The 15,333-nt window shown below is 37.7% G+C and overlaps 1 protein-coding gene across 2 annotated transcripts in view; it reads right to left on the bottom strand.

The window, feature by feature from the left end:
• Positions 1-4,870: 4,870 nt before the first annotated feature.
• Positions 4,871-15,333, bottom strand: part of TNKS2 (tankyrase 2) — a 63,556-nt gene continuing 53,093 nt past the window's right edge. Inside the window, exons 24-27 of one of the 2 annotated variants that reach the window (XM_082854953.1) lie at positions 13,868-13,973; positions 11,624-11,810; positions 8,311-8,467; positions 4,871-7,490 (exon numbers count right to left, since the gene is read on the bottom strand). In XM_082854953.1, coding sequence (XP_082711079.1) covers positions 7,428-7,490; positions 8,311-8,467; positions 11,624-11,810; positions 13,868-13,973 — 513 coding nt within the window. In that variant the 3' untranslated portion in view covers positions 4,871-7,427. Of the gene's footprint in view, positions 7,491-7,511; positions 8,468-11,623; positions 11,811-13,867; positions 13,974-15,333 lie in introns of those variants that run through there. The other variant, XM_082854952.1, reaches the window with a different exon arrangement.

Consider the following 15,333-nt stretch of genomic DNA (forward strand, 5'->3'; position numbering starts at 1 on the left):
ACTGAGTAGAGTTCCCTGTGCTGTACAGTAGGTTCTTATTAGTTATCTATTTTATGTATAGTAGTGTGTATATGTCAATCCAGTATGTTACTAGGTCATGGCAAATTTATATACTTAAGGAGAACCAAAATCATTATAATATCGAACTTTTCTATCCAAGAATAGCATATAGTATCCTATTTGTGCCAGTCCTATTTTGTTTCTACGTGACATTATTTTCATTGCTTTTATTGCTTCCTCTTTATATACCCAGAATTAGGCTCTTTCATTTTACTGGTAATGTCAAATTGTTTTCCAAAGCACTTAGACCCACAGCAATGTGTAAGAGATCCACATCCTCTAATAGTTTGCATTGTCTCAAGTTTTTTACTTTTGTCAATTCCAGCAGGTGTAAAATGGTATTACCATGTTACCTAATTTGAATTTCCCTGATTACCAATACGGCTGAGCATTTTTTGGAATGCTTAGTGGTCACTGGGGTCTCCCATTTTGAGAAATGCCTGTTTATTTTTTTACTCATTTCCCCCCTTAGTTTAATATATCCTGGATATGAATCCTTTGCCCTTTAAATGTGTTGCAAATATTTTCTCCCACTTTGTGACCTGCCTCTTTACTTTCTTTACAAAGGTCGTTTGATGAACTGATGTTCTTAATTTTAATACAAATTTACCAATCTTTTCTTTTAGGGTTAAGTGTTCTTTGAAGCTCAGTTAAAAGCTCTTTCTTATCCCCAAATCAGAAAGTCTTCTTCTGTATTTTCTTAACATTTAAAATATTTTGATTTTCAAAAAAAAAATTTTTTTTTGATTTTCATATTAAGTCCCATATAAAATCCATCTGGAAGTGATTTTTGTGTATGCATCCAGATATACAAATTTTTCCCATATGCATAACCAGTTGTTTCCTGACAATTTATTGAACAGCTCCTTCTTCCCACATGATCTGTAGTGCTACCTCTGGTGTATATAAAAATCCCATTTATACTCTGTTCAGTTGGTCAGATGAATCCATCCCTGCACCAATATTACTACACTTATTTACTGGCGCCTTAATGCTATTCTTGACGTCTGGTCCTCTCGTTGACGCCCCCGCCCCCACCATTCCAGGAATGTCCAGCCTGTTCTTACCCCTTTACAGATAATTTCCGACTTGTTTAGGATTCTTTCATACCTTTTGGGAGAAAAAAAGTACATGAGTCACCTCTGATCCCCACTTTTGCTGGAGTGTTCTTTTACCTTTTTTCATCTTTACAGTTCTATTTCTACTCCTTTAGTGATTATTCTTAAAATTTTAATATGCATACTTAAACTCTGAAGCTCATCAACACTTTTAAAGTTTCTCCTATCTCCCACATTATTGTCAAGTAGTACTTTAAATTCCACCTTGTTTTTAAAATCTCATTATCTATTTATTACTCCTACGGTATTTTTATAGACAATGCTTATTTTATTATAGTTTTGTTTAAATAGATAAAATAGTCCTGCTAGGGACTTCCCTGGTGGTTCAGTGGTTAAGAATCCAACTGCCAATGCAGGGGACACGGTTCGAGCCCTGGTCCGAGAAGATCCCACATGCCATGGAGCAACTAAGCCCATGCACCGCAACTAATGAGCCTCTGCTCTAGAGCCCGTGAGCCACAACAACTGAGCCCGTGCGCCACAACTACTGAAGCCTGCGCACCTAGAGCCCGTGCTCCGCAACAAGAGAAGCCACCACAATGAGAAGCCTGTGCACCACAACAAAGAGTAGCCCCTGCTCGCCGCAACTAGAGAAAGCCTGCGCACAGCAACGAAGACTCAATGCAGCCAAAAATAAATAAATAAATATAAAAAAATAGTCCTGCTATAAAATTCAAAAGGAATAAAAGACTATACAGTGAAAAGTCTCTTCAACACCTCTGTACCCTGGCACCTAAGTGTCCTCCCAATAGTTTGTGTGTATCCCGGAGGTGTTTTACGCATAAAGAAGCAAATGTATATTGTACTTTTTCCTGTTTTATACAAATAGAGTACCAAATCATACATAGTCATCAACCTCTTTTTTCATTTATTGTATCTTGAAGATGATTCCTTATGAGTTAGTACTTACTCTTTTTTTTACACGAGTATAATTTCAGTCTGTTTACCAACACGTTTACCAATTCCTTTGTTCACCACGCTTCTTGCAGTCCACTCCTTCCTTTTGGATTCAACTGCCTTCTTTCTGGAATAAATCCTATGAGTTCTTTCAGGAAAATCTGAAAATGTGTTTTTCATCCTCTCATTTGAATGCTAATTTGTCTCTGTATAGATTTCAAGGCTAACATCCTTTTTTCTTTTTTTTTTTTAACATCAATTCTTTTCAACACTTACAACTTATTTTATTGTCTTCTGGCCTATATTGCTGCCATTGAAAAGCCTGCTACCAGCGTAGTTATTCCTTTGCAGGTAACTTTTCTTCTTAGTCCCTTTTAGATTTTTCTCTTTTCTTTTGTACTATATGTCTAGAAACAGACTTGTTTTTATTCACTCTCCTAGATATTTGTTACACTTTCCTAACTTGAGGATCCATACCTCCTTTAAAATTCTGGAAAAATCTCCAAATATCTTCCTTCCCCTATTCTTTATGTTGGATCTTCTCATTCTATTCTCCATGTTTCTTAGCCTTTTCCTATTTCCCATCCCTTCCTCTGCTATAACCAGGGTATCTTCCTGATTTATCTTCTAGTTCACCAATTCTCTCCTCATATATGCTCAATCTGTGGTTTAATCTGTCCACGGGGCTCTTAATTTCATTAACTATACATTTTTTTAGTTCCCCAAAAGAGTTAGCTTTTCAAATCTACTTTGCCTTTTCCAGTGTCATCTTTACTAATGGTTTTTATGCTTTCCTCCCCCAGCCAATCATTTTAAATATTCTTATCCCATAGTTATCATCCTACATTAAGTTCGTGAGGGTGCTAAAGCTCTAAGGTGTGTCTACTGACTTATGCCCACAGTGGATTGTTTTGGACTTTTGATCATGAGTTCATTTGAGTGGAGTTTGTTTCTTCTGTACTGTAGGAATATGATGCAGGCTTGGGTTATGGGTATGTCTTCCTTCCCCAACCAGGTTGCCATAATGTCTATGTGCTTTTGTCAGTCTTTTTCAAACTGAGATCCTCAGCCTCCTAGGGACATACATACCTCATATTTGAGCTTCTTAAGGTTTCATTGGAACAAAGGGAGCAGTCCAGTGGCAAATAAATTTTGCTGTTTTAAAATTCTATGTTCTATATCTCCACGACAAGTGAGAAAACTCAACCACCGGTCCTGGGGATTCAGGGAAATAATAATATAATTACAATAACCAGTTTTTGCCAAGTACAGCACTTAGTGGCACATATAGAAGATCATTTAGTTCCCTCAATAAACTTATGAGATAAGTATTGTAAGGCTTATAAAGGTTATGTAATATGTTCAAGGCTGTAAAACTGGTGTGGGATAAGGTAAAATTCAAATCCAGATCCATCTAGAGCCCAATCACTTAATCACTATTCACTCAACAAAAATTTACTGAGGAATTACTATGTGTCAGCCTGTGCTAAGTGATGGGTCTAGTGGTAAAAAAAAAACAGGTATCTTTCTTCTACCTTTCAAATTATCTGTGCGGGACTACTGTTTCTGTTTTCCTCTTAATTTCCAATTTGTTACAGACCAATATTTTAGTTAAAGAAATTTAAGAGGACTTCCCTGCCAGGCCGGTGGTTAAAACTCCATGCTCCCAATGCAGGGGGCATGGGTTTGATCCCTGGTTGGGGAACTAAGATCCCACATGCTGCACGGCACGGCCTTAAAAAAAGAAGAAAAAAGAAATTTAAAACATTGCATCAATGTCAAACTGCTATAAAAGTTTCCTCTCAATTTTTGTTTTCATCTCTCCACGGGCTGGTAACAAATAGGTTGCAGACCAGCCCCACCTGCAGGCCACTTTTGCGTAGCACCGCTCCACAGTGTATTGGCAGACCATCTGAGGGGCTTTGTGCAGATTTTTGTGATGATGATGACAACTGTGGGTGAATAACAAAGTGGAGAAGACACTTCTGACAATGGTGGCTTGTATATGGAGAGCAAGAACCTTCTAAGAAGGTATCATTAAGTATTTTATGTCAGTCTTCCTCAGCTAGTAAGCATGAAAAGGAGGAGGCGGATAGAGATTCAGCAGATAGCGAAAAGGCCACATTACAGTCTAACTCTACACAAATCTGGCAGTTCTCCTGGTGAAGAATGTATATGACCACTTGCTTCCTCTGTTACTCTAGTCCTCTGATAGGACAGGACAGTAGGTAAAGGGCCAGTCAGGAATACTAATCACAAAAGCTTAGGGAAATTTATTTGCAAGTTTTCTCTCCTCATCACCCTGCAAACAACTGGATCACATCATACAATGGCATGCATGCTTAGGAACTAGCAAGCGAACACTTTAATATTATACCGAATCAAGCAGTAAGATAAAGCTGCTGAAAAATATTTCAAAGCCAAATGACTTATGGATTATTTGCACCATCATTCTCCTATTATGGTAAGCAGGGACCTGATCACACACACAGACACTTAGCATACTGAAACCTAAAATACATTTATCTTACTATACTTTCTTTTAAGAATACTAAATACTACTAACTTTAAGATTTGTAAAGTTATAAAGAAATTTTCTATGACACGGAATATAAAAATATATTCTTATTCCTCTTTATAAGTTAAGATAGATTTCCCAGGGGAATTCCCTGGCGGTCCAGCGGTCAGGACTCCAAGCTCTCATTGCCGAGGGCCCGGGTTTGATCCCTGGTCGGGGAACTAAAACCCTGCAAACTGTGTGGTGTGGCCAAAAAAAAAAAGATAGATTTCCCAGGAAACAGCTTTAAGGTTTGCCAAAACTTGTGTAGGACAGACTAAATGTCTAAAAGTGTCTGACAGCTACTTTCATCTTAAAGCATCTGAGCAGGTATGGTCACGACATTCAGTATTTCAGATTTTAAACTGCAGTCTTTATCACTATTAGACTCAGAACTACATTATTTTCCTGAAATTGTGGTTTATTGTAATCTTAATCCATTTTCTCAAAGACCATTCAACAACACATTTATGCTATTCCAGTAATTACCATGCTACCCAGAAAAACAAGTGAACAGTTTATTAAGAATTAAATGAGGGTATGGAATGTGATACAAGTAAGACACTCAAGATGGATATAATAGTACTACTCACACAAAAATTTAAATCTCTTAAAAAAAATCACAAGACAAAAGAAAAAGCAATTCCATCATCAATAAAGTAAGGTATTCCATGCAAAAACGTCAAAGAAATCCCCAGTCACCCCCAACCACCCCCCAAGCTCCTAACAAAAAGCTATCTGAAATATTGCCATGCTAACATATTAACCACAATATAATCATTCATAGAAAAGCAACACACTAATTAAGCAATGGATTAGATGAAACAACACAGGCTGCAATATCGTAAACTCATAGACCATGATGATTTTACATGATAAGCAATTCCAGAGTCACTCAAAGGGTGAGCAATATGGGCTAAATGTTGAGAGATAAGGTATGTAAATATAAACTCCATTAACTCATCTCATTATCTTCTAATTATAAAACCTAGCTTCCAGAACCTGAAAAATTACATAAAATTTGGCATACTCCATTTGTGTTCCAAGAATGACGTTAGGATATCTGCCATTATTAGAGAGCTGTATAAAGCACTTCATGGTCAGGAATTGACCTCTTAAATGATCACAATTTACATCATAGAAACACAACTCCAGATATGCAATACATTTACTGTGATTAACTCTTACTCAAGACAAGAAACATGATTTTCTAGCACTTTATGTACAAGTTACTGCAAAAGCCCAGTTAATTTAGAGACCGAATAAAATGTAAAACAAATGTGAACTGGTACAGAGAGTGAAGGGGAACAGCCTCATTAACAAAGATTTAATAGGTAACAATCTTGCCTTGACTTCTGAGAGAACTACAGTCAACAAACAGACTGCCAAGCTGTAACTCATGTCTCTGTACCAAGATGCTTTAGCATATTTCATGGAAAAGATAGTTTTATGTTAAAAAATAGGAATGGCATTTTATGGGATAGCATTCCCCTCCACAGCTGCCCAACGAGCCTGGCCACCAGGTGGTGCATAAACAAAGCGTTATTTCCAAGTGGGTGTACCACGTCATGATGAGGCAACCCAGGAGCGGAAGCACCCATTTCACTGCACCTGCCTATTCAGGAGGCCAGGAGAGAACTGGGACACCTACATTTCATGGTTTTGGGTTGAGCTTACCTATGGTGTACAGACTGGCTATAAGTAAAACAGTAAGGCCAAAGAAAAAGAACAGGAGAAAAATAACTTCAGAGAAAAAACTACCCACTCCCATCTGCTATTTTTTTCCCTTTAGATTTAAGCTAATTAGAACAGGCTGGAAAACTTTCAGGATTACCCTTCCCACATCTGAAAATTCAACTTCCTATTTACATTCCATGAAAAGAACACTATAATTGTTCAGTGGCAGGATTTAGCCTCTCTAAAAAATAGAAGCTCTTGCTCTAATTTTCACAAAATGACATGAGAAAATTTTCCAATGTGAAACCCAGAGTTTGAGGCTAGTAAAGAAGTGTCTTTAATAATCAGGACCATCATAGTTAGAGCTCTTTGGAATGTGTGTTATACATACAAAGTTATCACAAATTAAACTCCCAGAGTATTTATGAAACAAGCTCTTAAATGGGAAAGACTTCTAATGAGACATAAATGCTTCCATCAGCAAATTAAATCTGATGAATCAATCCTTCCCAAGTGACAAGGTCTCTGCTAACGACTCAACATAGCCTCTGGAATCAAAGGTAAAAGATCATTCAATCATGATGATGCAAGATGAAGTACAGATGAGCAGTACATATGAAAAAAATCTGTAAACCGCTGCAGTTCTAAAACAGTAGATTTATATTACAAAGCAATGTAAATAAATATGGGGCTAGTACAAAAGCTCTTATTTACAGTTTTACAAATGAAACTGTATTCAGTGTAAATGCTGTGTTTTAAAGAACACAGTACTATATTAGTAAAATGAGTTCTGTTGAGGGGAATTACAGTTTCTGTTAGAATCAATGTATAACGTATAAAAGATTCAAGTTAACTCTGTTTATAATTTAGTACAGACAAACCCAGTTTAACCTGGAATGGCATCTGTTAAAGTGCTGAAAAACAGGAAATATTTAGAAAACACTGTACATTATTAAAGCTTTATCAAGTCAGAATGTTAAAATCCTTTCACATTTTTAACCTTTTGCCACAGGCTTGTGGACAAGATGATTTTTCTCAGCAAAGGAGTAAAACTTACGAGGCCACCAGCTGCTTAGATGATTTTAGGTTCAGTGTTGCTAGTTTCCTAAAACAACTATTTATCCATCAACCATACCTTCAGGCCTTACAATCTGGTAAGTAATTAAATATTCAGGATAAGCCTAGAAGAGAAAGATTAATTCAAATATTGGTAAACAAATTTTTTGAAAGGAGACTTATTATAAGGATTCCTAGGGAAGAGGTTCTAAATTAGTGCTGTGGATCAGAATCATCAAAGGGCATTTTCCCAAAACAGCCTTACCTTGACTCCAATCCCTTAGACTCTCAATCAGCAGGTCTAGGATGAGTATTAAGCATGCGTTTGTTTTTAATAACTGAGGTGATCCTGATACGTATCCCCAGTACACAACGCTCTAGAGATGCTTTTGACTGGATCTATGTCACTAAGAGCAAGAGGGAATGATACATTTCTTTGCTACAGAGAGGTTATCTATTAAATATAGGATGCTAATTATATTTTACAGAAGCTAAAAAAAAAAGTATGGTTGACAAAATCTGAATAAGGTCTGTAGGTTAGATATATTACATTAATGATATTTTCCTGATTTTGACAATTTTAAGGGAATGTCCTTGTTTTTAGGAAATACACACTGAAGAATTTAAGGGTAAAGAAAGATGCCTATTACCTACTTCCAAGCAGCTCAGAAAAAAAAAAGTATACACACATACAGTAGGGAGAGCATGATAAAGGAGAAAGAGAGAATGCTAAAATGTTAACATTTGGAAGATCTGGGTAAAGGTTATAAGGGAATTCTCTTTATTATTTTTGCAATTTTTCTTTAAGTCTGAAATAATTTCCAAATATGAGTTAAAAAGAAATCCAGCTCTTAGGCAATATGCCTTGTCAATTTAAAGGATTAGTAAGAGGTTAAAGTATGGCTCTAAAGCATTTTTGAAGATGAGCAAATAAAACTGAATTACCTGTTCTCCTCTGTAAATTACATATTCAGCTAATGCTAGTCCATTTACACTGGGTCGACCAGTGACTGAGTGATGTCCTGGAGGAGAATGTGCCATTTTCATTGCACTGAACTGCAGGAAAGACTTTCCCAAGGTTACCCGGCAAAAGAGCAGCTGCCTATAACATGTGAAAAGGAAAAGATCTCCCTGAAGACAAGTCGTACGTGACAATTTTACTTATGTACACTACATAGCTTTTTAATGCATTTATACATGAACACTTATGATTGTTTCTATCATTTTACCCTTTAAAGAACTTTGTAAGAATGTCTTCTACTACTCTCACTAATGAAAGAATCTGTCACTTTAATTAATCCTTATTTTAACTATAAAATGATATCTTATAGCGATTGTAATAATCTTAAAGTGATATAGACTCTGCCATCCTGTTTGTATCCCAGCAAAAGCACAAATCATAGCCCAAGTGGGAAGGAGGAGGAGGTTTTAAGGGGCTTCCATGAAGTGCCTTACAAAGTTGAACATTTACCCAGGTAAGTCCCGTGGATTCCACTTTCAAAATGTATTGAAATCCATTCTCTTTTCTTAACTCTACTGTCACTATTGAGTCCAAATCACCAAAATTTTCACCTGGACTGTAACAATGGCCTTTGAATTTTCACCTGGACTGTAACAATGGCCTTTGAATTTTCACCTGGACTGTAACAATGGCCTTTGAACTAGTCTTTCTGTTTCTACTGTAATTCTTTTTTTTTTTGCGGTTCGCGGGCCTCTCACTGTTGTGGCCTCTCCCATTGCGGAGCACAGGCTCTGGATGCGCAGGCCCAGCGGCCACGGCTCACGGGCCCAGCCACTCTGTGGCACGTGGGATCTTCCCGGACCGGGGAACGAACCCGCGTCCCCTGCATCGGCAGGTGGACTCTCAACCACTGCGCCACCAGGGAAGCCCTCTAATTCTTGTCTAAATTATTTTCCATCCAAGCAATCAGTGATTTAGGGAAAAAAACCCAACAAACAACAAAAACCATAAATCAGATCGCATCGCTTTTCTGCTTAAAACCTTTTAGAGGCTACTCACTGTGCCTAGAAGAAAATCCAAATTCCTTTTAGTGGCTCTAAATTCTTGAATTTTACTCTGTGTTCATTATGCCCAGGAGCATTAGTTTTTCTTCCCACAGGCCAAACTTTCTTGCCCTATGGCCATCAGACATGCTGTCTCCTCTATCATCTAGAATGATATGTATTCTACCACTCTTCTACTGTCTAATATTCATTTTTCAAGTTTCAGCTGAAATGTCACATCTTCAAATAGGTCTTCCCTCACCAGAAGTTTTAAGTATTACTTTCCCACTCCCCACAGGCATATGATTGGCCTTCCTTAGATCCAATGAACTTTTTATTACTTCGTTGTTTCTCTAATTTCCTTTTTTCTATATAGGAGAAGAGGAGATTTGGTGGACTAATTGATGATTCTGTCTCCAAAGAAGACGGGGTATGTACTTTTTATTCTAAATATGCCCTATGGAAACCTTCTTAGCGTTTCTTTCTTTCTTTCTATATATATATTTATGGCTGCTTTGGGTCTTCATTGCTGCACATGGGCTTTATTTTTAGTTGCAGAGAGCGGGGGTTACTCTTTGTTGCGGTGCGCAGGCCTCTCGTTAAGGTGGCTTCTCTTGTTGTGGAGCACAGGCTCTAGGTGCATGGGCTTCGGTAGTTGTGGCTTGTGGGCTCTAGAGAGCAGGCTCAGTAGTTGTGGTGCATGGGCTTAGATGCTCCGTGGCATGTGGGATCTTCCCGGACCAGGGCTCAAACCCGTGTCCTCTGCATTGGCAGGCGGATTCTTAACCACTGTGCCACCAGGGAAGCCCTGCTTAGCGTTTCTAATAGATTTTCTATTATAGTCACAATCAGTCCCATGATAATCCAGCATACAGAAATCTTAAGTTAATAAATAAACTTATTTCCAGACATACAAGCATTCTACTCCAAAGACAGCTGAGAAGAGGTACTCGAACAATGCTTACTACTAATACTAATAATCAGAACTATTTAGCCTCCAGATAATATATGACAAGTAAAAGTAGCAATGTTCAATTTACAGAATCTCAAGAAATTACAAGCCTCCTAACCATTCCAACTTATGATCTAAAATAGAAATGGGTGGGAGGTCATACCCAAGAGGACTGACTGTAGATACCTATGTGAGTCTAAATTTAGGGGGCAAACAACAAGAACAAAACATAAACAGTCTTTGTTTCCCTTCAGGACTACAGTCCTTTACCCTTGGTAACCTTTCAATGTCAGCTGGGAAGGTTTTAAAAATCCCATGCACAGACCAGACCCCAGACCAATTAAGTGAGAATCTCTTGAGGGTGGGACACAGGCGTTAGTTTTTAAAGCCCCTTAGGTAACTCCAATGTGCTGCCAAAGCTGAGAACTACTGCTCCAGGGTTTCTACATCAGTGATCAGAAGCTTCAGCATCAGCTAGGAACTTGGTAGAAACTGGCAGAAATTCAAGTTCTAGGGCTCCACCTACTAAATCAACAACTCAGGACGCATGGCACCGGAATCTTTGTTTTTACTAGCTGTCCAGGTGATGCTGAGCTTGCTCATGTTTGATAGTTACTGTTCTAGGTCTTTATAAGCAGTGTCCTAACTATAGAATAAACCTCAGTAATTAATCTTACTTGATTTTTCAAATGGTGAAAGATAATTTATTTATCTATAAGGATTTTATCAATTAGACCCAAGTCATTTGAATGATTTTAACAACTGAGTTAGACCAGGGTAACTGAAAGTAGGAAAGAAGTACAAAGTAGTTCTTTGATAATGTGCTTTCTAAAGGGGCTGATGTATTTTATTGTAACTTTTTGAGTAGTAACATCACAGATTGAGGATTAAGATCACTATCACACTGGAAGAGAGACTCCCTCACACATTGCCATGAAATGATTAGGTGTAACAAGTAATGCCATTTTAGCCTTTGAATACTAGATTTTTAAATAGTCCACAATAAAATCTCTTTCATGCCCAGTGATATCTTCTATTCCATATTCTAAAAGCACCATATGCTCTAATGATCAAATGAGTTGAATAGGTCAAGTGTGTAGAACTGTGCTTGGCCCATACAGATCATTTAATAAATATTAACCATTACTAGAACTGGTGAGAGGACCAAAAGCAACCTGAAATATGACTAGTTTGGATTCCTAAAGTTGTCCGAGATAATGTTGTGCCCCCCAAATTTCTCAAATTTGAAACTAGTTCTTATCTGATTCTTATCAAAATAAACGAGAACAAGTGATCTCTTACCTGTGGCAAATGTAACAAGATCTGTCTTTGTGTACTGGACACCCAGTACCTCCTCCGATTCCATACACATACTGATTGCTTTTGGAAGAGTTTTCAGCAAAATAGATCCCAGCTCCAAACATGCCACCTATGTAGGCATGCCTTTCGTCAAAGCCTTTATGAATAATTGCATTAACAAAGGGAGACCCTAAAATACATACAAATACATAACATTTTAAAATTATCTTAGAAGAAAAAGAACAAAAGCTAAAGCCTCTTAGAAGTTAAATTCTTAAACATATATACACCACCACCACAATAAAGCAAATTCAAAACACAAGGGTTAACAAGTTAACTGTCAGCTAGCTCACCACTTTAGAATAAATAGTTATTTTAGAAGAATTGCTAATATGAATGAATGTTTCTAATAGGGTGGCGGTTCAGATGCCAAAGTAAGGACACATACAGATTCAACTAGAAAAACAAACAGATCACCTGAAATATCAATGCTAGAGTTATCAAATTCCAGGCCCCAAATTCATACGTATCCAGACCAAGAGTCTCATAATTCACCTCTTACGGCAAGGCTGAATGCAATTAGGTCATGCAATGATGCCCACATCTGTGTACTTTTTCTAGATATCAAAAGTGGCCAAAGTGATCTTTTCATGTTCATTTTCTTCTTTACACCTCTTCTCTCCTATCCTTCCACTTCTCTGCCTTTTATCACTTGCTAGTACCAGATTTCAACTGTAAATGTGGTGTGTTCCTTCTTTCCCTACATATTGACTTCTTTCTCCTCCTTCCTTGCACGTGTGCCAAGAAGGAGCTTAGCCAAAGGAGAGGAGGTACTAAGCATGGGTACCAGGCCAGGGAGTGGAGTGAGGCTGGGGGTTGGGAAAAGCCAGTATAACACAACTAACTGATCCATCAAGATCAGTGTCCCTGTTCATAAAGGGACAGGAAAATACACTGAATTCCACTTTACAGAAATACTGAAGAATACAATAACTTATTTGAATTTGGAAAACCCAAAACCATTTCTATTATAAAACAGAAAAAATTATTCATTACAACCATCAAGTCAATACATAAATAAATATGCTCTGTGCCAAGAAATTATCATGATGATTTTTAGGGTATTGGAATGAGAAGTACCATTTAGATATTATATACCAATTCAGTCTGCTATAGCCATTCTTCCAGGGGACTGTGAAATTTAAATGTTGTGTTTTATAGCACTTTACCAGTCTCTAAAAATTTTCTGCAATCAAAGCCAACTGAAGGAACAGACTGGACTGATCATGGATAATGTGCCTGAAGACTTGATAAACACTACATTAATATCTATATTAATCTTTGCTATAAACACGAAACACCAATCATCAACACCTACCAACTTGCAACATAAACAGGAAATTTCAAGAATGACAAGTAATGGTGCTCGCAATTCAACAAAAGTTCTCAGAAAACTCCATAGGTTCAATGACAGTGGCTCTTTTCGCTGAAGTTACATGTAGCCTTGACACTTAGAATCAGTCAGAACAGGATGCATATATTCTTCTGAGGCAATTTTCAGATCTTATTTTAACTTTAATTCACCCAACCAGTTAAAAGTAAAACACCATTTTTCCGAGTAATCATCACACAAAATCAACTATATTAAAATAAAAGGGAAAATATGAATAGTCAACATTCTCATTTCTACACTTTTTCTGTTATGGTAATCCTATTTATACACGACCCACTGTAAAACATAAAAACTCAAAAAAGACGTTAAAAATACAGGGACTTCCCTGGTGGCCCAGTGGTTAAGAATCCGCCTGCAAATGCAGGGGACACGGGTTAGATCCCTGGTCTGGAAGATCCCACATGCCACAGAGCAACAAAGCCCGTGCGCCACAACTACTGAGGCTGTGCTCTAGAGCCTGTGAGCCACAACTACTGAGCCCATGCGCCACAACTACTGAAGCTCACATGCCTAGAGCCCGTGCTTCTCAACAAGAGAAGCCACTGCAATGAGAAGCCCGCGCACTGCAACGAAGAGTAGACCCTGCTCGCCGCAACTGGAGAAAAGCCCATGCACAGCAACGTAGATCCAACACAGCCAAAAAAAAATCACAAAAAAATATAAATTTAAAGATTTACAGAAATACTATTTATTTTTTAAAAATGACATGAGGAATATACAGATTCATTATTATTTCAAACCTGACAAAAAATGCGGAGGAGGATGGTGGTAGGGTTGGGGGAGAGGAATCTTACCATGAAATAGCATTCTTTCATTTGCATGGTTGTGGTTTTCTTCAGAAACTTCTTTCCTCCTGTGAGTGTATCTTTCCCATAGTTTCTTGTTACAAACTTTCTGAATCTTTAAAAAGAAACCAGAAAAATAAAATCTCTACATCATAATAATTAATCTTATCCAAAAATGGGCCACATAGGGCCAGAAGAAAGGCAAAACTTTTCTCTGAAATATAAATTATGTGTTATTTTTAGTCAACTAAAAAACTTTAACCCAACCATAAAAATGGAAATATAGGTACATTTTGGAAATCAAAAAACTACAAAGGGGAAAAAAGCTATATGTAAAGGTCAAGAGTACTGTTAATTGATTAAAATACTTCCATTCTCATTACTTTAGAATTATTACTAAAACACCTCCAAATCAGACATGCTGAGTTCTGTATGGAAGTATAAGAAAGAGAATACTATCCTTTCCCCCCTGCTTTATCTGGCTCAAAATACCATCTTTATCTGTTTTTAATTAAAAATATTTGAAATACACAAGTCAGAATGGCCATCATCAAAAAATCTACAAACAATAAATGCTGGAGAGGGTGTGGAGAAAAGGGAACCCTCTTGCACTGCTGGTGGGAATGTGAATTGGTACAGCCACTATGGAGAACAGTATGGAGGTCCCTTAAAAAACTAAAAACAGAACTACCATATGACCCAGCAATCCCACTACTGGGCACATACCCTGAGAAAACCATAATGCAGAAAGAGTCATGTACCACAATGTTCACTGCAGCTCTATTTACAATAGTGAGGACGTGGAAGCAACCTAAGTCCATTGACAGAGGAATGGATAAAGAAGATGTGGCACATATATACAATGGAATATTACTCAGCCATAAAAAGAAACGCAATTGAGTTATTTGTAGTGAGGTGGATGGACCTGGAGTCTGTCATACAGAGTGAAGCAAGTCAGAAAGAGAAAAACAAATACCGTATGCTAACACATATATATGGAATTAAAAAAAAAAGGTTATGAAGAACCTAGGGGCAGGACAGGAATAAAGATGCAGACGTAGAGAATGGACTGAGGACACGGGGAGGGGGAAGGGTAAGCTGGGACGAAGTGAGAGAGTGGCATGGATATATATACACTACCAAATGCAAAATAGATAGCTAGTGGGAAGCAGCTGCGTAGCACAGCAAGATCAGCTTGGGGCTTTGTGACCACCTAGAGGGGTGGGATAGGGAGGGTGGGAGGGAGACGCAAGAGGGAGGGGATATGGGGATATTCGTATATGTATAGCTGATTCACTTTGTTATAAAGCAAAAACTAACACACCATTGTAAAGCAATTATACTCCAATAAAGATGTTAAAAAAAAAATTGAAATAGCCACACCAAACACACACACACACACACACACACACACACAAACACATACACCTACCTAGTACTCCCTCTATCCCTCCCTACCCCTCCAATTCCTAAAA

Source organism: Leucopleurus acutus (assembly GCF_964270905.1).
Source record: "Leucopleurus acutus genome assembly, chromosome: 14".
In the NCBI taxonomy this organism is placed as follows: domain Eukaryota; kingdom Metazoa; phylum Chordata; class Mammalia; order Artiodactyla; family Delphinidae; genus Leucopleurus; species Leucopleurus acutus.